Source organism: Triticum aestivum, chromosome 2B, assembly GCF_018294505.1.
Source record: "Triticum aestivum cultivar Chinese Spring chromosome 2B, IWGSC CS RefSeq v2.1, whole genome shotgun sequence".
Taxonomy (NCBI): Eukaryota; Viridiplantae; Streptophyta; class Magnoliopsida; order Poales; family Poaceae; genus Triticum; species Triticum aestivum.
Window position 1 is genome coordinate 139,144,417 of NC_057798.1, and position 21,977 is coordinate 139,166,393.

At 49.5% G+C, this 21,977-nt stretch overlaps 2 protein-coding genes across 2 annotated transcripts; one reads left to right on the top strand and one right to left on the bottom strand.

The window, feature by feature from the left end:
* The first annotated feature begins 431 nt into the window (after positions 1 to 431).
* Positions 432 to 5,326, top strand: LOC123043905 (serine carboxypeptidase II-3). The gene is made up of 7 exons (XM_044466498.1): positions 432 to 1,268; positions 1,359 to 1,621; positions 1,724 to 1,990; positions 2,206 to 2,324; positions 4,165 to 4,257; positions 4,388 to 4,493; positions 4,730 to 5,326. Exons 1-7 carry the CDS (start codon positions 728 to 730, stop codon positions 4,904 to 4,906), a joined length of 1,566 nt encoding a protein of 521 aa, XP_044322433.1. The 5' UTR covers positions 432 to 727; the 3' UTR covers positions 4,907 to 5,326.
* A 541-nt stretch (positions 5,327 to 5,867) lies between these two features.
* On the bottom strand, positions 5,868 to 8,644 carry LOC123043909 (EEF1A lysine methyltransferase 4). Its single transcript, XM_044466501.1, has 8 exons — positions 8,281 to 8,644; positions 7,202 to 7,315; positions 7,055 to 7,123; positions 6,935 to 6,954; positions 6,804 to 6,856; positions 6,661 to 6,691; positions 6,484 to 6,565; positions 5,868 to 6,235 (listed from the first exon to the last, which is right to left on the bottom strand). The coding sequence occupies exons 1-8, from the start codon at positions 8,540 to 8,542 to the stop codon at positions 6,039 to 6,041; spliced, it is 828 nt and encodes a 275-aa protein (XP_044322436.1). The 5' UTR covers positions 8,543 to 8,644; the 3' UTR covers positions 5,868 to 6,038.
* Positions 8,645 to 21,977: the final 13,333 nt, after the last annotated feature.

Below are 21,977 nucleotides of genomic sequence, written 5' to 3' on the forward strand. Positions count from 1 at the left end.
TCTTGATTGACAGCGGCGTCTGCGATCAAATTAAGTGCACGATTGGTTTAACTAAATCGATGGGTTCTGATGAAGAAACCATCGGTCTCAACCTTTATCTCATCGTCGAAACGCGAAGTGATCTTTGGCAAAACACGATAATTGGCCGTGCGCTGCGACAGGGCACACACATGTTTTTCTGATCGAATTATCAAAGAAAACATGATTATATTTCCCATGTACTAAAGTTGAAACACTTATTTTGAGACGGGTGGAATATTTGACAAGCCAAAAAGATGGTTCTCGAGGAAAAACGGTGGGAAAAAACCGATAAAATCGAAAACGTAGGTGGCGTGGGTGGAAAAGGAACCACATAACCTTTGCGTATGTTTTCAAATACGAGAGACTTGCAAGTTGCAACTTCACTGTTCCCTTCTATGTCGAGCACCAGACTAACAGCAAATGGCCGGGGATCAACAGAAGAAATTCATTAGCATGGAAGCATGTGCCTAGTGGGCGCATGGACGGATCAAATGGACGATCTATCTTGTATCGGATGAGAAGCCTGCCACCGGCGGGCTCCTACCTGTCACCATTTGTCCCACGTCCAAATTCAATTGGTAGCCTCCGGGTTCCCGCCCTATAAATACCAGGCCAGATCGACGCAGACGCCCGCCGTCCTCAGTGCACTCCAGCGTGCTCTAGCTCGCTCCGACGACCGTCCGATCGTACAGTGCTGGCGCGCGCCATGAAGAGCACAGCGGTGGCGCTCTTGCTGCTGGTGGCGGTGCAATGTCTCGCGCTGGGGTCTCGCACGGCCGCGGCCGCGAAGGTGCGGCGGACAAGGCAGGGCGACTACCTGAACCGGCTGCGCGGGTCGCCGTCCTCCCGCGCGTCCTGGGAGTCGCTGGCGGCCGTGGAGGAGGAGGAGACGACGACGAAAGCGACGGGTAGAACCGCGCCGGCGGCGGCTGCGGCGGAGGCCGGGCGCAAGGAGGCCGACCGCGTGGAGGCGCTGCCCGGGCAGCCGAGCGGCGTGGACTTCGCACAGTACGCCGGGTACGTGACGGTGGACGCGGCGGCCGGGCGCGCGCTGTTCTACTACCTCGCCGAGGCCGTCGGCGGGAACGGCGACGGGTCGTCGTCCAAGGGCAAGCCGCTCCTGCTCTGGCTCAACGGCGGCCCGGGGTGCTCGTCGCTGGGGTACGGCGCCATGGAGGAGCTGGGCCCGTTCCGCGTCATGAGCGACGGCAAGACGCTCTACCGCAACCCCTACTCCTGGAACCACGGTACGCAGTCACCACGCTCTCGAGTTCTCCGGCCTGAAAGCCATTGAGGAACCGACAAGTGATCGACCGGGCAATTAATTAATGGTGCAGCGGCGAACGTGCTGTTCCTGGAGAGCCCGGCGGGGGTGGGGTACTCGTACTCGAACACGACGGCGGACTACGGCCGGAGCGGGGACAACCGGACGGCGGAGGACGCGTACCTGTTCCTGGCTAACTGGATGGAGCGCTTCCCGGAGTACAAGGGCCGCGAGTTCTACATCACCGGCGAGAGCTACGCCGGCCACTACGTGCCGCAGCTGGCCCACGCCATCCTCCGCCACGCCTCCCCGGCCATCAACCTCAAAGGCATCATGGTAAGAGAGTAGTTAATTAATGACATAATCCGGCTGGCCACACACGTCAACCTCAGTCTTGTCACCCCTGACGACGGCCGGTTTGGGTGGTGTGAAAAACAGATTGGGAACGCGGTGATCAACGACTGGACGGACAGCAAGGGCATGTACGACTTCTTCTGGACGCACGCGTTCATCTCCGACGAGACGGCCGCCGGCATCGACAAGAACTGCAACTTCACGGCCGCCGGCGCCGGCGCGGCGACGAGCGCGCTCTGCGACGACGCGTCGGACGAGGCCGGCGAGAGCCTTCGGGACATCGACATCTACAACATCTACGCGCCCAACTGCCAGTCGGAGAAGCTCGTCACGCCCCCCATCGCCCCCTCGGTACGTGCGTGCGTGCGGCCTTTCCATCCATCCAACACCACAGCCGGTACGGTGGCAGCACCGTACTGTACTGCACCACCGGCGCTAACTGCTAAATGATCGATGAGGCTAGTTAGTTAGATCATCATCGTAGGGATGTTTTTCTTGACATGATCATCATAGGGATGTCGATTGGTTTTAGTAATTAAGTTTGCTTGGGTTCTACGTGTGGCCAGATCGACAACTTTGATCCGTGCACGGACTACTACGTGGACGCGTACCTCAACCGCCCGGACGTGCAGAAGGCGATGCACGCCAACGTCACCCGCCTCGACCACCCCTGGTCGGCCTGCAGGTATGCTACCTACCCTACACTACACTGCACCCATCCTACTCACTCCACCACTTTTTTTGTCCTTGACAAATGTAGGTAGTTGCCCAGATTTAGCTAACAAGATTAATTAAGCTAGTGTTGACCCATGCATCTCACACAGTACGATTCAGAGACCTGGAGACTCCTCTCTGATTCACGTAATAATAACAAGAACAAAAAAAAATGAAACTTGGTCTTCATCTTTCATTATCTTGGACGAAAAATATCTTAAGCTGGCCGTCGCTTGCATCAACCAGAGCCTTGTGATTAGGGCTGCAAACGAGTCGAGCTCGAGCGAGTTGGAGTTGGCTCAGCTCAACTCATATGAAAATTCAAGCGAGCTCAAACTAAGTGAAGCTCATGATCGAGCTGTAGAACATGACTCGTGCTCAGCTTGTAACGATCTCGAGTCGATCTCGAGCTAAATGAGATGGTAAAAATTATAAATCTATGGATGAAAAACAAAAAAATAAGATGAATATGCTGGGAAACTTGGCAAAAATATAGGATATTTAACACATAGTCGACCACATGCCATAATTAGGCCTAAATCTTCTCTGCACTTAACTAAGTTTTCATGTTCGTTGGTAAATAAAATGGAGAAAAATTATGAACAACATATATGGTAATAAATTATCTTATTTTCATTTAATATATGGCATGTTCATTTAACATAATGATATTCTGTCGAGCTATCGAGCTAAAATCGAGCGAGCCAACATTGACTCAAGATCGGCTTGTTTCTTGGTCGAGCTACATAAAGTGTTCAAACTCAGCTTGTTTCTTTTCGAGTCGATCTCGAGTCGAGTCAAAAGACGAGTCGATCTCGAGCGGCTCACGAGCCTCGAGCTTTTCTTGCAGCCCTACTTGTGATTGCTTGGGCAACGGCGGCACAAGTGTCTTAGTGATGATCTGAGAGCACAGTGAAGCGCACAAGTGTCTTATTGGAGTTTCTTTTGTGCGACCCGTCAATCATGCCTCAACTACTAAGTACTAACCGGGTTGCTTTATCTTGCTGCACAACATGCAGGAGGAGGCAATCATATATATGTTGATTCCAGTGAACCCTTGCTCACGCTAGACACACACCACACTAATCAATACCCTTGCACGAAAAAGCGTTCATCCGCCAGACCAGTTAGACCAGCACTTTATCCTACCAATATCCTCTGCAGCAAACAATATGATAGATATTATGGGATGGAGGGAGTATTATACGCCCTGCGTGCATGGGCGGTAGGGGTAGGTGCATCACAAGAAAGTAGATGCAAACTTGTAAGCAACAATGTGGTAATTTAGTATTAGTATGCTGAAAAGGCTGGTTGGTTGCTCAAACTTGCAGCACCTGATCTAGATGCAGATGCAGATCGACGAACTGTTGTGCAAATTACCGGAGATTAGATTAGTATACTTGCTGCCGTCGTCCAGCAATTTTCTCCGAGTTAACAAACGAGAAGATAGGTCACGCGTCGTACCAGTCCGCCCCGCCTAATTTACAGCATGCGTGTTCTCCAGGAAAGATAGGTTCATACCAAGATCTATCTAATGGTGTTATCACCTGCACATGGCCTGAACTGCAACTACCGCAAATATGTTCTTGCTTTCTTTAATCCATGCACATGCATTTGCGCAGCATGCGCCGAATTATTAGGGGATTATATAAGCTTTCATCTTGCTAGTTGGCCATGCCAATGACTCGGTGGCCCATGTGCAATCGCATCCTTCCAATATACATCACATTGGCACATCAAGTTCTTTTGTTTTTTTTGGTTCGAAGAACCATGTCATAATTTGCAAAATATTCCATCTATTTTGTTTTCAGTGAAGTCTTGACACGCTGGGTCGACAGCGCCAAAACGGTCCTGCCTATTATCCGGGAGCTGATGAAGAACAACATCAGAGTCTGGGTTTACAGGTATGCATGATAGGCGTTTTCGGATACTACTTGATTAGAGTCTGTGATGTGACATTCCAGAATAGAAGTGAAATGATTTGTGGTATACATGCAATGGTGAAAATAACGGCCACTGACCTTTTGTTTGCAGTGGAGACACTGACGGGAGGGTGCCCGTCACTTCCAGTAGGCTCTCTGTCAACCAGCTCCAGCTCCCAGTGGCAGCGAAATGGAGGCCATGGTTCAGCAGCACCAAGGTGCTAACTTACAATCACCACTTCCCTGCCCAAATCTTTTCACTGCAACAACAAGCTAACGCAACAGATTGTTGCTAAAACTTATAATTCAGTTGCTACAGAAGTGCACGGAAATAATTTTAACCTGTTGAGATGATCAGGATAATTTGAAACCTTCAAGCTCTCATATCATGATTATTACCTGCTTTTGCTCGGACTCGGTAAATATAATGATCTGTTCGATCTTATGAATGCAGGGTGCCGGAGAGGTGGGTGGATACATTGTGCAGTACAAGGGTGATCTCAGCTTGGTAACTGTCAGAGGAGCAGGCCATGAGGTCCCCAGCTACCAGCCGCGGCGAGCCCTTGTGCTTGTCCAGAATTTCCTCGCAGGCAAAGCTCTCCCTGACTGCAAAGAATGCGAACAAGATTAGCAAAAGAAAAGAAGTTTTTACACTAAAAATAGCACACCAGCAGCTTCGCAGGTTGTATCATTTGAGTCAGTACAAGAAACAAACAAAATCAAGTAAAGTTAGACACAGAAAGCCATCAACCCTTGCGCTCCGCAGACCCTGTAACTGAAGGTCAGCAAATGCTTCCATATAGATAGGAAACTGTATGGTGTAATCCGTTAAGTCTGAAGATCTATGCCAAAATGGCATGTTGCAATACTGGTGCCACCAAAGGATGCTGCACCTCCTTGTGTTACAGTGACTTACCAGGAGAATGAAATTTATATGTTGGTCCCAAACCAGGGGATACTGTAAACTCTGTAATCACAAGCTGCATGGTTTCAGTTGCTGTATCAATTTCATTCAGTACAAGAAATAAGAAAAATCAAGTGAAGTAAGATATAGAAAGCCATCAAAGTATCAAACCACATGTTTCGCAGATCATGCAACTGCAGGCCTGCAAAATGGTTTCACATAGATATAAAGTATGTATGATGTAATTTATCGCCTGAACAGTGATTGCCAAACTCGCATGCCGAAAAGCTGGGGCCTCCATGTGTTACAATGACTAACCAGGAGAATGAAACTTACATCTTGGTAACAAAGAATCGACACTACACAGTCTGAATATTTGCCCTCCATGTGCTAAGAAGCATAACAAAAGCACTGCAACTTGGAATATGACTACGCCTCAGATATCTCAAGGCATGAGCAACAAGATTTTTTTGCAGAAACAGTAAATACCTAAAACCCAGAACATGCCACATGAATCTACTCCTTGAAGAAACTGATAGTGTTTTTACTTCCACACAAACAAAAATACAATCAACGAATAATGGCAATTCCTTTTCTATTCCACAGAGGATGAAACTGGGACAAATTCTGTTCCTCAAATGTGCCAAACAATCATATCCTCCTTCCAGCACCGCATTACAACCAGTGGTAACACAATATAATAACTTGATGATTCTTACAAGATCACTGAAAAAATGTATACTCGTGCAAAGGCGCACTTTCTATTTTTGGATGGCCATAATGGTGGCAGCATCACGCTGTTTGATCTTGTAAGGATCACAACAATGCACAAATATTGTGAGATGAATTATCCTACAGCTCACTCGGAATCTTGCAACTTCAAGTGGCTTAAGGTTGGAGAATCTATCCCTGTTAATTCTTGGCCCTTTTTGCAGACATAAATATAATGAGAGTCAGGATCCTCCAGAACAAAGCCCTCAGGCAATCTACCACTCTCAGTCAGTGGAACAGGGTCGAAGACAGATCTTCTTATGTTTCCCTTGAATCCAGGTCTTGCTGCAATGCATTAAAAAATGATCATGCTACAGTTCTGTTTATCTTATAAGTAAAGTTCTTATGAACTACACTACTGTGAATTCAGTGGTGTTGACTACACAAGTTAAAGCTCGGATTTACACAAAACGTGGAGCAAACCCTATACATGAGCAAGCAAACAGAGATTCTGTTTTTATTAAGCAGGGAAAATTTTCAACATTGCGGATCAATTGAACGTATCTGCGAAATGACATAATACTAATACGTACGCAGAATGTACAGTACAATTTTCCAACTGCATACTGGTTGGTTCAGGTGAGGAATTCGCGCTGATGGATCACCATAAGTTATCTAGCAGTTCAGAAACAAAAAATGATCGTTATAATCAGTGGCAAGAAATGACATATTAAGTCTGCACTACGAAGAAACTTATCCAAACTGCATACCAACATAAAGACTCCCCCTGGTTTAAGTAGCCTACAATCAGAAGATACCACTGATAAGAATGCAGGAATGCTGAACTTAACAATATATTGGTGTACATGAGGCTGTAAGTGATGCTTGAATGGGGGGACAAAGTATTAAGAACCTGTCCACTTCCAGGACCATCTGAGCTGCGCTGAGAGGAGCCTCCACACCACACTGGAAGCAGAAAGACCGCGATGTTGAAGTAGTACCAAAATAAGGAAAAGACACAATGACAGAACATTACCTACTTACCATCAAAGAGTCCAGAGTACCTTTAAGAAATGTACAAAAAGAACAAACGGCATTAAGCAAAGTGTTGTCAATAGAATCAATACTCCTTAGAAAGCCACTGTAGCATGAAGAAACTCACACCTTTATCAATGGCACAATCAAACGATTCGTCAGAGAATTTACTCATATCCCTAACATCCATTTGCATGTCTACAGCTCATAAGGAAATCAACAGACACTAGATTGCACTTCCCGGACAAAGAGGGAATGTAAAATATTTAAGGATACATTGTAGCTGTGGAAGATCGAAGTACTTCTTCCTCATCATCTCAATTAAAACCGAAGAAATGTCAATGTTTATTATCTCCATGTAGCCATCAGCGGCCATATCCTCTGACATAACTACGAACAGCAGAGCACGGGGAGAAAATTTAAATTAGCACAGGGAGTGTAATCATAGAGCCTAGATTTAGAAGCGCATCCTAAACTCTATCCAGATCAGCCCATCGAGGGTGCAAAACCCAACCCCTAGTGTGTATGCATAAGCATTGAAATATCTGTAATGAAACTATGACTAATGTAACACAATAGGACACTATGTTCATACAAGTAGTGAAAATCAAATGTGCTGCCATGCATTTAACGCGTCGATGCAGCATAGATAGTCTTACCATAATACTAAAAGCCCAGAGCAACTTTGAGTTACTGGGCAACAAGTGGAACCAAGGTTGGTTTTGGTTTGGGTTATCACACAGAGCTGTGCTGGTTTCAGAATTCAGATGTTTGGTTGCAAGTCCCTCTGAAAAATTAACTTACACACTGTGCATGCCCCACTGATATTGTGTGGCATCAACATCACAACTCTATCAATTCACAGATTGCCTAACTGTAGCACTATAGCACATTATCCCATCCAGAGTACAATGATCAGATTACTGGAAGTGATACATGCCAGCATGTGGACTGATAGAATGACATTATGTGATTGCCATGTTGTTATATACTAATAGATACACCTAGCCGAGGAGCTATCTAGAAACTATTGCCATGACAGCAATTTCGATCCCAATAGACGCTGACCGTGCTCTGTGCAATCAACTAATCCAAAAGATTGCTCACTCGCTGGTCTGTGCCAATCACCCCCATTCACAAATCACAATCAAGCACCTATTTGAACCAAACCTGAAAAGGAGGAGAGGAAAAGGAAAGGAAATTTCTACTTCCGGAAATGGGAGACGAACGCACAAGCACCACCATGACGAGCACAACCAACACGCTGGCTGCTCCAGTTCGAGCACTAGGCGAGCGCAGTCTCTATCTACGGAGCAATCACGAGGAGGAGAGCGGAAGAGGGAGGGGGGACGTACGCGCGGAGCCGCAGCCGATCATGAGGAGGCGCGAGGCCGGTGGCACGAAGCGGCGGACGAAGGGGCGCAGCGCGGCGTAGCGCTGGTACCAGTCGTAGGGCGCGCCGCCCTCCTCCACGTAGCGCGCGTCCCAGTACCCCGCCTCCCCGTAGCTGAACACCGTGCCGCCGCCGCCGCCGCCGCTCCCGGCGCCGTCGCTCCTGGCGCCCCCATCCTCCTCCTCCTCCGCCCCGCGAGGCGACAGCGGCGGCGACGACGACATCGCCCGGGGACGGAGCGAGGCGCGGGCGGGCGAGCGAGCGAGTCGAGGGAGGCGGGGTGGATAGAGAGAGAGGAGAGCGTATTAGGTGAGCTGGGGGGAGTGGGAGGAGCATCGGCATCGGTACCGGTGTGCCCGAGCTTGGGACCAGCCGCCACCAATCCCACGCGTCGCCGTCGTCGCCAGCCGATGCGCATTTTCTTTTCCCAATTTGCCTCTCGAAACGAAATTTCTCCGTTTCCTTCTCATTTTGCTGACTTTTCTGATGGCCTCGTTTTCGGTGGCTGTTACCGCGATTTTGTGGCTTGAATTTGCTCCCACATTTGCTTCCGATGGATTGCGCTCGTTAAATTGGTGATGTTCGGCCGTGTTAATGTCTACTACTTTTATAGGGCGTGCACGTATTCCTAGATCGTCAATTTGATCAACCTAATACAAATCATATATATTACAAAAAATATATCAATATAAACTTCAGATCAAAAGATATAATTTTTGTGTTATATAGTTTATATTAGGATAATAACTTTAGCAACCTAGATATATGCGTAGGACTTGTAAACTGAGATGAAGGGAGTACTACTCAGCAGCAACTGCACGTCGTTTTTCTTCCGTAAAGAAAATTGTATTGCTGTTTTTACACGTGGGAAGTATTTATACCACTCAAATTTAAGTTTTGAATAATAATGGTGAGACACTTGGAGTAAGCATTAGTTTTTTTTTCCAAGAGTATGCCAAAAGCGTACAATATTTTTATAAAAGATAGAAGACAATTATAAGAAGCTACAACTCGCTACGAACAACAAGTGTAGACAACCACCACACCCGAGCTAATCCGAAGAAAAGACACCACACACATAACATACACAATGCAAAGGAGCCTGCCCTAAACATAGAGCAACATAGCCGCGTCTTGACCAACGCCGATCGCCTCAAAGAGCAATCACTTCATCCGGACTTCCCTTGTCGACGCATCAACCACCCTTGAATGTCGAAAAGGAGATGGCGAGTGGGTGGCGGGACTCGATTGGTCCCGAGAAAGCCACCTTCTTGAACTCATCAGCATTGGCGTACATTGCTCCCAAGAACCTATATTCGAACCAGCCGCACACATTGGAGAACCGCATCACAAAACCTTTAAGCCATGTCTTCACACATGATGCTCCCAACAGAGAAACGACGCCACAACGCCGCCATCGTCAGTCCAATACCTGTGCTTTCACCCGGAGACGACAATCCAAACAAGAGGGGGAAAATGGCAACACACCATAGCGACGCCTCCAAGGAGGTGAACGACACCCACAGGCGGCGGCGGCGCCAACACCGACCGGAGACGGGCAGCGAGTCTCAGGTCTCGATGTAATCGACGCCCCGTGGTCGTTGGGTGTGCGGATGATTTCCAGGAGATGTGCCGGTCGTCGTGGAGTGCAACGGTGGCGGCGGCTGGTCGAATGGGTGGCCGGGCTCGTCGAAAACATGTCGGCTATCTCATGGCAGTGGCGGAGTTGGAGGTGGTGCGACAAACAGCTTGGCGGCACTCCGGTGGTATTGAGTGGGGGTTTCGAGAGAGGGGAGGCCGGATTCTTTAAAGAACTACTCCAAATCTTTTACGCAAGGAGAAAAATAAAAGGCCATGGTATGCAAAAGGTAATTATTCATTCATGTTTGTGTGCTAGAGAAGTCGAAAGTTGAGATTTGTGATTTCAGATGCAAACAGCTCGCCAATCAAAGAAAATACTACTCCATCTGTACTGTAAACAAATATTTAGTGACTTAAAATGTCTTATATAGTTATATTTATTTACAGAGGGAATAGACCGGGACGCAAGAGTAATGGAGATGGAATCCACGCAAGATTATTCAGAGCACACAGTTGACAGTGATGGCATTGTTGAACACGAAACGAGCGCGCTTGTGCTGGACCATCCGGAGGCTGTGGCCGTCGCGGCCACGCTCCATCTCTACTCCGGTAAGCACGGCAAATTGCCTGCCCATTTCATCATCAGCGAAGAGCTTGGCCACGCAAAACCTGTTGTCACCCATGTTGATGAGCCTGAAAAGCAGAGGATTCCAATTCTTCTCACCAGGCAGGGTGGCATTGTCCCAGACGTGCTGCCATGTGGGTGCAGCTTGGCCATCCATGGCGGAGAGGTCCACGGCGCATAGGTGGTGGGGTTTTCCGCCGGCCGTGAAGCCCAGCCATACGCCAAGCTCCGGGACATGCTCGGCTCTCCCATAGAAGGGCAGCTCCCACTCCCCGACCTGCCTCCACACGTCCAGGTGCTTCCACCCAAGATGGTGGGTAGAATCGAAGCCCCACGTGTCGAAGCGGTAGGTGCCGATCCTGTCGGACGATATGCAGATGGTGGTGCAGCCATGGGCGTCCTTGATGGTGGTGTGGGAGGTGATCATGGAGGGCCGGTACCCAGGTCGGCTGACGTATGGAGGAGGAGGAAGAAGCCGCCAGTCCCATCCCTTTTTAGGGTCGGTGACATCGTTGGACAGGGCCCTGTACTCGAGAACCTCGAAGCAGGAGCGGGGGCACTCGCCGGGGTCGGGCGAGAACCGAGCCGGGGCGACAGATTGGCCAGGGTACCTCTGCATGACGTAGAGGCTGTCCTGGTCGCTGCCTGGGTGGGCGACGGAGAAGCTCGGGGGGCTCGTGCCTTTGGCTTGGGAGAGCTCGGGCAGCGTGAGGTAGAGGGACTTGTCGGCGTCGAACATGGCGGTGTTGCCACCCTTGTTGGAGTGGACGATCCGACCCTCGCAGGCGCCGCTGCGGGACGTGAAGAGCTCGAACCATTCCAGGCCAGGGGACAAAACGCCGGTGGGGGACGGGTCGTAGCTCGCGATCGGGTCAGGCAGACGCCGCAAAGTCTTGTATCTTCTTCTTCTTCTCGTTGTTTGCTGACTCTTCTGCTTCTTCCATTGACGGATAGAAAAGATGCTTGGCTGCATCGATGCGGCGCAGCGAATAAACGCCGTCGGCCAAATTCTGCACCAGCGGATTCACAGAACGCCGGCGGAACATTGACCGCCGATCTACCAACAAAACCCGTCCTGACTCCTGAGTCCTGACTATGAGATAATTAGAGAGACAGAAAACAAATAGAACTTGGGGGTGAGAATCCCCCACATCAGATGATCGACGGGGCTCGCAGCCTCACACTTGGCAGCAAGGTTCACAACTTCAAAAAAATGCTCCAATATTAATAGGACACGTCTAGGGAGCGGCCGGCTGCTCCCTAGCTGTCCAGAGTGACCTACTTATTTATCCTATTGTGATCCTAAAAACAGAAAATAGTATCTTTCATGTGAACCAAAAGTGCTAAAAAGGACGCTGCTAATTAATCATTTCACATGATCTCTTGTCATATGATAGATGTCTGCATGTCTCCTGCTCACCTTGTCTTTTGTGTAATAATTTTGGATTTTCAAAATTTTAAAAAGCCATATCTTTCAAACCGCGTGTCGGAATTCAGATCCGTTTTCACCATTGGAACCCTCGTGACGTGTTCTTCGAAACTAGATCCCGCATGGGTATGTTTTTACAAAAAAAAATTGTGCCAACTAAGTCCCTCGTTTTGTGCAACTGCCTAACAATCTATGTGCAACTACCTGACATTGGATGTGCAACTTGTTGTCTACCCCGTGAAAGTATAGTTTTCATTGGTGGTACATCTACTCCCAAACTACCTCCTCCTAGTGAGATGTTCAAATTCATGTTTTGCCCAGGCCAACTGCCTAATAGTTCATGTGCAACTTTCCCCCTACCCATGATTGTGCTTTCACTGTTTGCTGCATCAGCCAATTGTCTAGCAGTGGATGTGCAACTTTGGATACTGTTACCGCCAATTGTCTACCAGTGATGTGCAACTATCCCTCATACCTCATGGATGTGTAATTTCCTTACTAGCACTCGAAAACACCCATCTAGTGGGATGTGCAACTTTAGCGCCCCGTTTATATGCAACTTTTACTAATGAGTATGTAACTTTTCACTACCCTCATGAATATGGAATTTTCACAATCCAACTATCCCTACTTGTGAGATGTGCAACTTTATATGTTGCTCCAGCCAACTGCCTAGCAGACTTTGTGCAACTTCATTTGTTGCCCCCGCCAACTGAAACTACATATCCACAAGTAGGGAGGGAAAAGAGTTGCACATTTAGTAATTGGAAGTTGGCTCGAACAACAGACTAAGTTGTACGTATATCATTTGTAGGGAAGATGGGGCAGAGTGTGTCAACTGTAAAAAAAACTACAAATCCACGAGTAGGACAAGGGTTGTACATCGACTACTACATAGTTGGTCGGGACCGTAGACTAGTTGCACATCAAATTTTCATGGTTGCTAAGTTGTAACCTCATGTGAAGTTAGATCATGCAGCTCAAAAAACTGGTTTTGAATTTTTTTACACCATGTAGTATTAAAGTTGCACAATGCAGTACTGAATTTGAACAATATAGGGTCAAAGTTGGCATCAAAAAAATTCATCAAAACATACCCATGCGGGATCTAGTTTCAAAGATCTCGTTGCGAAGAATCCAAGGGTGAAGACGGATCTGAATTTCGATGCGCAGTTTAAAAGATATGGCTTTTTAAAAATTCGAAAAACCAAAATAATTGCACGTGAACCTGTTTCTTTCAAATTGAACTAATCAGTGTGAACGCATTTAATACTAATAATGATATGCACTAGCAGACAAAAAACAACTCATGCATGGCTGTGAAGACCGGCCACTTGTTTCCTCAAAAAAATGCGCGTGCACTTTAAAGAATTTGGGATATTAATATTTTGTCCAAAATTTAATTGTTTCCATTTTCAAAAAAAATTCATTTGTCAAAAACTATTCAGAATATTAAGGAATGTTAAAAAAACAGATATTTGCTGCAATTAGTTCTTAAATGTTCCCTGCCTATTGTTGTCACTAACCCTCACCGGGTCTGTGAGGCGCATGGTTAGCTACCGCTACGTAATCCTGAGGTGGTTATTTTTTTCTCAGACCCATCTAAAAACGGCTACTATATTTTTCAGAAAAAATGTTTAATAATGTTAAAAAACATAATTCAGAAATGTTCTTAAATTTAAAAATATCCACATAATTTTAAAAAAGATTGAGAATATTTTTTTAAAATAAAAATAAATACTAAATTTCGTAAATTATCTGCGATTTCAAAAAGTATTCCTGAATTTGAAAAATACTACAAGATATCTAAAATGATCACAATCTTAAGAAGGAAAAGGGAAATAAAAATAATAAAAAAGAAAATGAAAAAGAGGGAAACCAGTAAAAACGAAAAAAACAAACACAAAAAGTAGTCCAAAGACAGTTCCATGGCCTTCTCAAAATAGGTGGGAAAAGGACAAAGAAAAAGCGGCAATGGGCATGCCCATGCAGCATGTCAAGCGCTAGAGGGTGGGGTTAGAGCACTCCATGCGCGCCCCCACACGGCTCCCCAAGTGATTTTTTCGCGCCGGCAACGAAAAAAAGGCTCAGTCGGCCCCCAGGAACCGTTTTTCGCCGGCTTGGGCCGAAATTAGGGCCGGCGGACCCATGACGAACCCGGCGCGCTGGGGGGCGCCCGGGGGCGCCGGGGCGAGCGGTTTTGGCACGAAAGAGTCATGGGCCCGCCGAGTCGCGCGCCTCGTCGTCGTCGGAATGCCTCGGTTTCCCGCGTGAAATCAATGGCAAGGTTGTCACCGGTCAGCCTTGCCATTGATTCCTCATCACGGGCGACGCGTCACGGGCGCCGTGGCGACGCCTCCCCTCCCGTCACGCGTACACTACGGCGCGGGGCTATATAAACCGGTGGCCTCCCTCGCCTCTGGCCACACCAACCTACAACCGCCCGCCGAGCTCTGCCTCTCTCCCCATGCGCAGCTGCCCGCTGACGCTTCTTCCTTCCCCTCTCCCTCTCTCCCAAGCCTGATGGCCACGCGATTGCCCGGTGACGCGGCGGCGGCCAACGGCTTCGGCCGTCGCTCGCTCCACGAGTGGAAGGCCTGGTTGCTCTTCGAGGCAAACATCCCGGCGCCACCAGACATGCACGCCGGGCCGACGTGGTGGAGGCTCCGCAATGGGGGCGTCCCCATTCCCCGGTGCCCGACGTCGAGGCGCGCCCCGCCATCTTTGCCGCCGTGGTCAACTGCGTGCGAGCCTCCCTGACAGAGGAGCAGCGCGCCCTCTCCCAGTACGCCGCAGACAACCACGCGTTGTGTGCGGCGTACTTCCAGCATCGCCAGGAGCAGAGGCTGGCGTCCACCAACAGGGCGCTGGTGGTGGGCGGCGTCAAAAATAGCGAGGGCGCCGCGTATGGTGGGGCGCCCCCCGACCGCACGCTCCACGACATGCTGGAGTACCTCGAGGGCGGCAATGACCCGCCGCTGGCATACCCTGCCGCGGTGGCCGCCCTGGTCCCCGCTGGAGCGCCGGGCAATGGATGCCTAGGAGGTTCGGCTCCTCCTCAACTTCCTTCTCTCACTCCTCCTCTCGCTCCTCTTCCCATTCCTCCGGCTCGCCGGCGGTGTTTAGCGTCAAGGCCGAGCCCGCAGCGGAGACGCCGCTCGGCCGACGCACTCGCAGCGCCGGCATCGTCATCAATGAGGGCGGCAGTCACGCGTCCTCCTCGGCTCCTCCGCGCTTCGTCAAACCGAAGACGGAGCCGGGGATCCCCGCTGTGAAGACGGAGCCCGGCGTCGGGGAGCTCGACGACGCAGCGACCTTGAAATGGGTGCGCGATGACTGGGTGCACATGGAGATGGAGCGCCAGCGCCGCGCCCTAGAGCAGTTCGAAGCTCTGCGCTGGGGCCGCCATGAGGGAGGCGTCATCCTCCTCGATGACAGCAACGATGATGACGCGCCGCCGCCGCCATCGGTCTGCCAGGGCAACGCCGGGCAAGGGTCCAGCAGGGGCGGCCGCGTCAAGGAGGAGAAGGCCGACAACGACGGCGAGGATGGCGACGACGTCGGCGACTTCGCTGCGCCCAACGACTTCTTCGGCCCGTAGTTGTAGTTGCGGCCTTTTTTAAATAACTTTGCTTAAAATGTCAAATATATGCCCAGTTTGCCAAATTTTAGCCAAATAATCTGTCCAATTTGCCGAACTTTGCTGAATATTTTTTTAAACATAAACGGCGTCTTGGGGGCGGCCCTGGGGTTGACGGCTGGGAACCCACTCGCCCCCATGCCGATTTTTAGCGCCAGCTCGCCCCCAGGCGGCGATTTTATGCACCCCTGGGGGGCCAACGGCTGGAGATGCTCTTACGCATTAGATGCACACCAGCCCCCTTGCGTGAGGAATAAGGAATGTCATGTGGTTCGAGACCTCCTAACCCGCACATAGGGAGGCGCAGGACGCCTTGTATTTTTTTGCATTTCTTTTTTCTTTCTTTTCTTATGTGTCCATTTTCTTGTTTTCTTTTTCTTTCTTTTTTTACATAAACTCTGTATGGCAACACAAATGATTGTGGTTTTTTTCATCTGTTTTTTTTGTGAGTACTCAAAAGGCTTGCACGTAATTATATACTATGAAGGGTGATGTACCACCCGATGTGGAAGGATGACCGGCGCCACCCTCCCATCGACAGTGTTGGACGACTCATAGTAGCAGTACTTCTCATCGAAGGGGTTCCCCTAAAACCTAGGCGGCTCTCGTTAGGCGACTAGGGTTTCGAGGGGAAACGACGGCGCGCGACTGATCTTGATCGATGCAACGCATTTGGGCGGCGCCAGGATGTCTCAATCTGGCACCGGCAAAGGGAAGGATGGATCTCTCTCGCCGCGCGCGGCGTGGGCGATACTAGAGGAGGCAATGGGCAAGTTAGATCTGACTGAAGAAGAAGCTACACCATTGGTGATCGACGACGTCGACGAGGAGGAACCGACGAAGTGGTCACTGGCGGGCAAGGTGCTCCATCGCCACACACTCCATATTCAGACGATCTCCAACGCCCTCCGTCCTGCTTGGGGAAATCCTAAGGGGTTGAGTTTCAATTCTGTCGGAGAGAACACCTTTGTGGCGGATTTCCCCGCCAAGCGCGATTGCAATCGCGTCTGGGAAGGCAACCCGTGGCACATCAGCAAGCATGCGGTCATCCTCTCAGAGTTTTCGGAGTGCATGCAACCATCTGAACTTCAGTTCAACGAGCTGTAGATTTGGGCTAGGGTTCCTAACCTGCCATTCAACCTGCGCAATGAGAAACGGGGTCAGGCAGTGGCCAGGAAAATTGATCCTAATGCTAAATACGTGCAGTTTGATCCCGTTGGAGGCTTTTTGAGGGCGAGAGTAAGTATTGATGTCAGGAAGCCTTTGCGAAGGTGGATCCTCATTGATTCTACGGCTCGCGGTAGTCGTGACTGGTATGATATCCAATATGAAGAAGTCCCAAATTTCTGTTTTTCGTGTGGTCGCCTTGGCCATCCGGACTTGGTTTGCCCGACGCCCGGTACCAGAGATGAGAAGGGCGATATCCCCTTTTCAACCAACCTCCGTGCACCGGAGGAGAAGAAGAAGGCCTCCTCTGGCGAGAACTCTAGGACGAACCTGCATCGTGCAAAAACAACTAAAAGTGCAACCCTAGAAACTAGCTCAACCAGAGACGGCGATCCTGAGGTCAACTCTCCTAGGAAAAGGAATACGATTGGAAACAAGAGGAAAGTTGGGACCCTGAAGAAAGTATACAGACCTTTAGCCTTGCCTGCACCGGCTTCTGAACAAGAGCAAGAAAACAACATGGTCACCATCCCGGCGAGTTCAATATATCCGGCTGGGGAGGGTACTTCAGTGGATACGGAAGAGGAACGCGCACCAAAGAAGAAGAGAGACACACCCACCACTTCGGACAACTCGGCAGGAGCTGCTAGACAGCCCTGCCAGGAGCCGTAAACTGTCTAAGCTAGAACTGCTAGGGGCTTGGAAACCCCGAGGCAGTTCGTGAGCTTCGCAACATCGCGAGGCAAGAAGGGCCCGCTCTGGTTTTCGTCATGGAGACAAAGATCAGAGGTAAGAGAGTTGAGAATCTGTGGCATACTCTAGGGTTTGCAGGCAGCTTTGGTGTGGACAGCGACGGTCTTAGCGGAGGCATAGGACTGTTCTGGTCCAACGACGTGAAAGTGGAACTGAAGAACTACAGCAATAATCATATTGATGTGCTGGTGCGGGAGGATGCAGGTAGTTCGGCCGGCTGGCGTTTCACGGGGTTCTATGGAGCGCCGAAAGCAGCAGACCGCCACCATAGTTGGCGCTTTATGCATACTCTGCATGCCATACCCCATGATGCATGGCTTTGTGTTGGTGACTTCAACGAAACCCTCTATCCCCATGAACACTTCAGCATGTCAGCCCGGCCTGAGTGGCAGATGAGGAATTTTCGCGAAGTGACCGATGAGTGTGCTCTCTAGGACCTAGGTTGGTCAGGCGTTCCATACACGTGGGACAATCGTCAATCCGGAGATGCAAATGTCAAGGCTAGGCTAGACAGGGCCTTTGCCAACGAAGAGTTTAGACTGAAGTTTGAACATGCACGAGTACGACATGTGTGTGCGGTGGAGTCAGATCATTGCTTTGTTGTGACAGAATTCAGACATCACGCATTCCCACATCGCTCGTTCAAGAAAAAACAATTCCGTTATGAGAATATTTGGCAGTCACACCAGGATTACGATCAACTCATATCGACCTCTTGGCGCAGTCATGATCGCAACCCTGGCATGCAAGGAATAATGGACTCCCTTGGGGAGCTTCAACAGCAACTCGAGCCTTGGGGAGCCCGAGAGTTTGGTAGCCTGTCGAAATCGGTACGTAATCTGCAAAAACGACTAGACCGGCTATGACGCCATTCAGTTGGCCGCGGCCCAACAGAAGAGGAGAAAAGAATTGTGGTTCAGTTAAGAGATACACTCCGTCTCCAAGAGGTTTGGCTTCGGCAACGCTCGCGAGTCCCATGGTTGCGCGAGGGAGACCACAACACGACCTACTTCCAGGCACAAGCAAGGCAGCGTCAGCGCACTAATAGAATAACTTCTCTCACGAGAGCAGATGGATCTGCTTATGCTACGGATACAGAAGTGAAAGAGGAAATTTTAGCCTTTTATCAGGCTCTCTACTCCTCGCAAGGCGTCCATGATGCCAATGCACTATTATCACATGTTCCCACCCGGGTTACCCCGGCTATGAACGATCTCCTATGCAAACCGTTCGAACCATCCGAAGTGCGCCAGGCTCTGTTTCAAATGGCTCCATCCAAGGCGCCGGGAGTGGACGGTTTTACAGCGGGTTTTTTCCAGCGCCACTGGGAGCTTCTGGGAGAAGATGTAACCAAGGCGGTGCTGGATTTTCTCAATGGTGGTGAACTCCCCACGGGCATAAATGATACATCGATCACTTTGATCCCAAAGGTACGTCACCCCCAAAATATCTCACAGTATTGTCCCATTGCACTTTGTCCTGTTTTATACAAAGTGGCAGTCAAGGTGATTGCCAACCGCTTGCGCACGTGCATGGATGATATTATCAGTGAAGAACAAAGTGCTTTTGTCCCCGGCCGTTTGATTACTGACAACATCCTGGTTGCTTTTGAAAGTGTTCATACGATGAAAAGACGAAAGAAAGGGAAAAATTTCACTTGTGCAGTTAAACTTGACATGATGAAAGCCTATGACAGGGTGGAATGGCATTTCTTGGAGTTAATCCTATTGAAACTTGGGTTCAGGGTCAATCTCGTGAGGTTGATCATGAAGTGTGTCACTTCCGTTCGCTTTGCAGTCCGGGTGAACGGAGAGCTGCTACCATATTTTTCCCCATCCAGAGGACTTTGGCAAGGATGTCCAATATCTCCCTATTTGTTTCTCCTTTGTGCCGAAGGTTTATCATCTCTCTTGAAGAACTGTGGCAACTATGTTGACAGAGGCATTCGAGTAAACTTTAGAGCCCATGGGTGAATCATCTCTTGTTTGCCGATGATAGCCTTATCTTCATCAAGGCAAATATGGAAAGTGCAACAAGACTTAACCAGATTCTTGAGATCTATGGCGATGCTTCCGAACAATGTGTAAACAGAAGTAAGAGTGCCATTTATTTCAGTCCGAACACACCTACAGATCTCAGGCAAACTTTGAAGCAGCTGCTAGGTGTCCAAGTTGAAGCGTTTTCAGAGCGATACCTGGGCCTACCTACAGCCGTTGGCAAAATCAATAGTGGAACGTTTGAACACATGTGCGATCGAGCTAGAGGGAAAATGCAAGGTTGGTCCGAACGCTTATTTGCATGCGCCGACTGGGAAGCACTTATCAAGTCTATTGTTCAAGTGATACCTACTTTCAGCATGATCTGTTTTCTTCTAACAAAGAAGGTGTGCAAAGGCCTCACGTCCAGTATGGCGAAATTATGGTGGGGGAGCTCCCTAGATAAACGATCCTTGCACTGGATTGCCTGGGATGAGCTGGCCACGCCCAAGTTCAAGGGCGGAATGGGTTTCCGCGATCTCCGTATGTTCAACTTGGCCTTGCTAGGGAAGCATGGATGGCGTTTCATGATGAACCCGAACTCCCTATGTGCCAAGGTGATGAAAGGAAGATATTTTCCAGACACAAATTTCCTACATGCTTCGGTTCCCAAGTCCTCGTCTGCTACTTGGCGGGCAATTGTGGCGGGCCGTAAAGCACTGCAGGCCGGTCTGGTGAAGCGAGTAGGCGACGGATCGTCCATATCAATTTGGGAGGATAAATGGATTCCTTCCACCATCAAGATGTCTCCTCTGTTACGTCCAGCTAACACCACGGTGCAAACCATGAATGAATTGATAGACCCACTAAGCTGGACATGGCGGACAAAGCAGGTTCGGGAGATCTTTATCGCGCCGGATGCCGCAGCCATTCTGAACATTCCGTTGCGACACGGCGGAGAATGCTATCTGGAAACTCAAATTAGTCCCTAAAGTCAAGGTGTTTTGGTGGCGTGTGATGAGAGGGATCTTACCGGACGAGTGTACTCTCAAACGTCGCCACATGAGACAGATCAGCACCTGCAAGGTTTGTTTGGCGAGAGAAGAAGATCTGGAGCATGCACTTATGCATTGCTCACATGCTCGCCGGTTCCGGGAGGAAACCAGGCTGCTCTTCGACATCAACTTGCCAAGGCTGCATCCCCGCACATGGTCCAAGGACATTTTATGTGATCAACGTTTTTCTGAGAAGGAACGAGCAATCCTTGTCACGGTGATGTGGGCAATCTGGACATCTCGAAATCGGCTAACACACGAACGGGATGGCACTGATCCTGTCTTTTCAGTAAGATGGATACGCGAGGATCTAGCTCTACTTGAGCTACCGAAGCAGCAAGTTTCTATGTTGCCAGGCTTCGGATGGCGGCCGCCCGACGATGGATACATGAAAATCAACACTGACGCTGCCACTCATCTCGATGATGGCAACGCAGGGGCGGGTGGCATCGCTCGTTTGACATCGGGCTTCAAGGGTGCATGGTGCAAGCGGATCCCGGGGGTGACATATCCTCTGATCGCGGAGGCTCTAGCGCTTAAGGAAGGAGTTTTACTCGCAACACTACGAGGCTACACGCATGTGATCATGGAGACCGACTGTCTAGAGGCAGTAAACCTCTGGAACTCTCGCTACACTGACCGTTCGGTGATAGCACCTATCCTAGATGAAATAGGAGAGCTAGCTCTTAGCTTTACTTTTTTTTACTGTTCAACATGTAATGAGATCAGCAAAGGGTCCAGCATATTTGTGTGCGAAGCGTGCTTGTACGCTTTCTGTGACTGAGAGCTGGTTATACTCTACTCCCCCGTTCCTGATCAGCAGCCTATTGGCCGACTGCTCAGCGAGCACTTGTTGAATAAAGCTCTTTAAGGTTTCCCTGCAAAAAAAACGACTCGTAGTACATCCCAAGCGGCGTGGTATGTAGCCTCCCCCCCCCCCCCATCCGAGCCCACGCTTCTGGAGTGTACACCACTCCCTTGACCAGCTCCAGCATCCTACTCCTTTCCTCCCACAATCTCCAGCTGCGACGCCCCTCCGCCATTACTCCCTTGCGGCAATTTGAAGTCTCCGAAGACATTGAATGGAAGTAGAGCCCATCGAAATGGTGGATCTAGGAGACTGGAAGGAGCAAAGATGACGATATGTCCCCATGGCTCCAAAGCCAAGTTCGCGCGGAATCGAAAAGGAGCGAACGATTGCTCCAAGCTGAGTCAGCAATCATTGTGTGCGGAGATTCGTGCAAAAATCCGATGGTTGCCGCCGCGTCCCGCGGGAGTCGTTGTGTGCTGATGTTTGCACATTAGCATTTGGTGTGAGAAAAACGGAAAGTGCGCTACTGGCAACATAGCGGGCGGCTATAATCCAGCGGCGACCGCAATCTGAGCGATCATTGGTAGAAACAGTATAACGGCAGAAGATTCGCTACCATCTA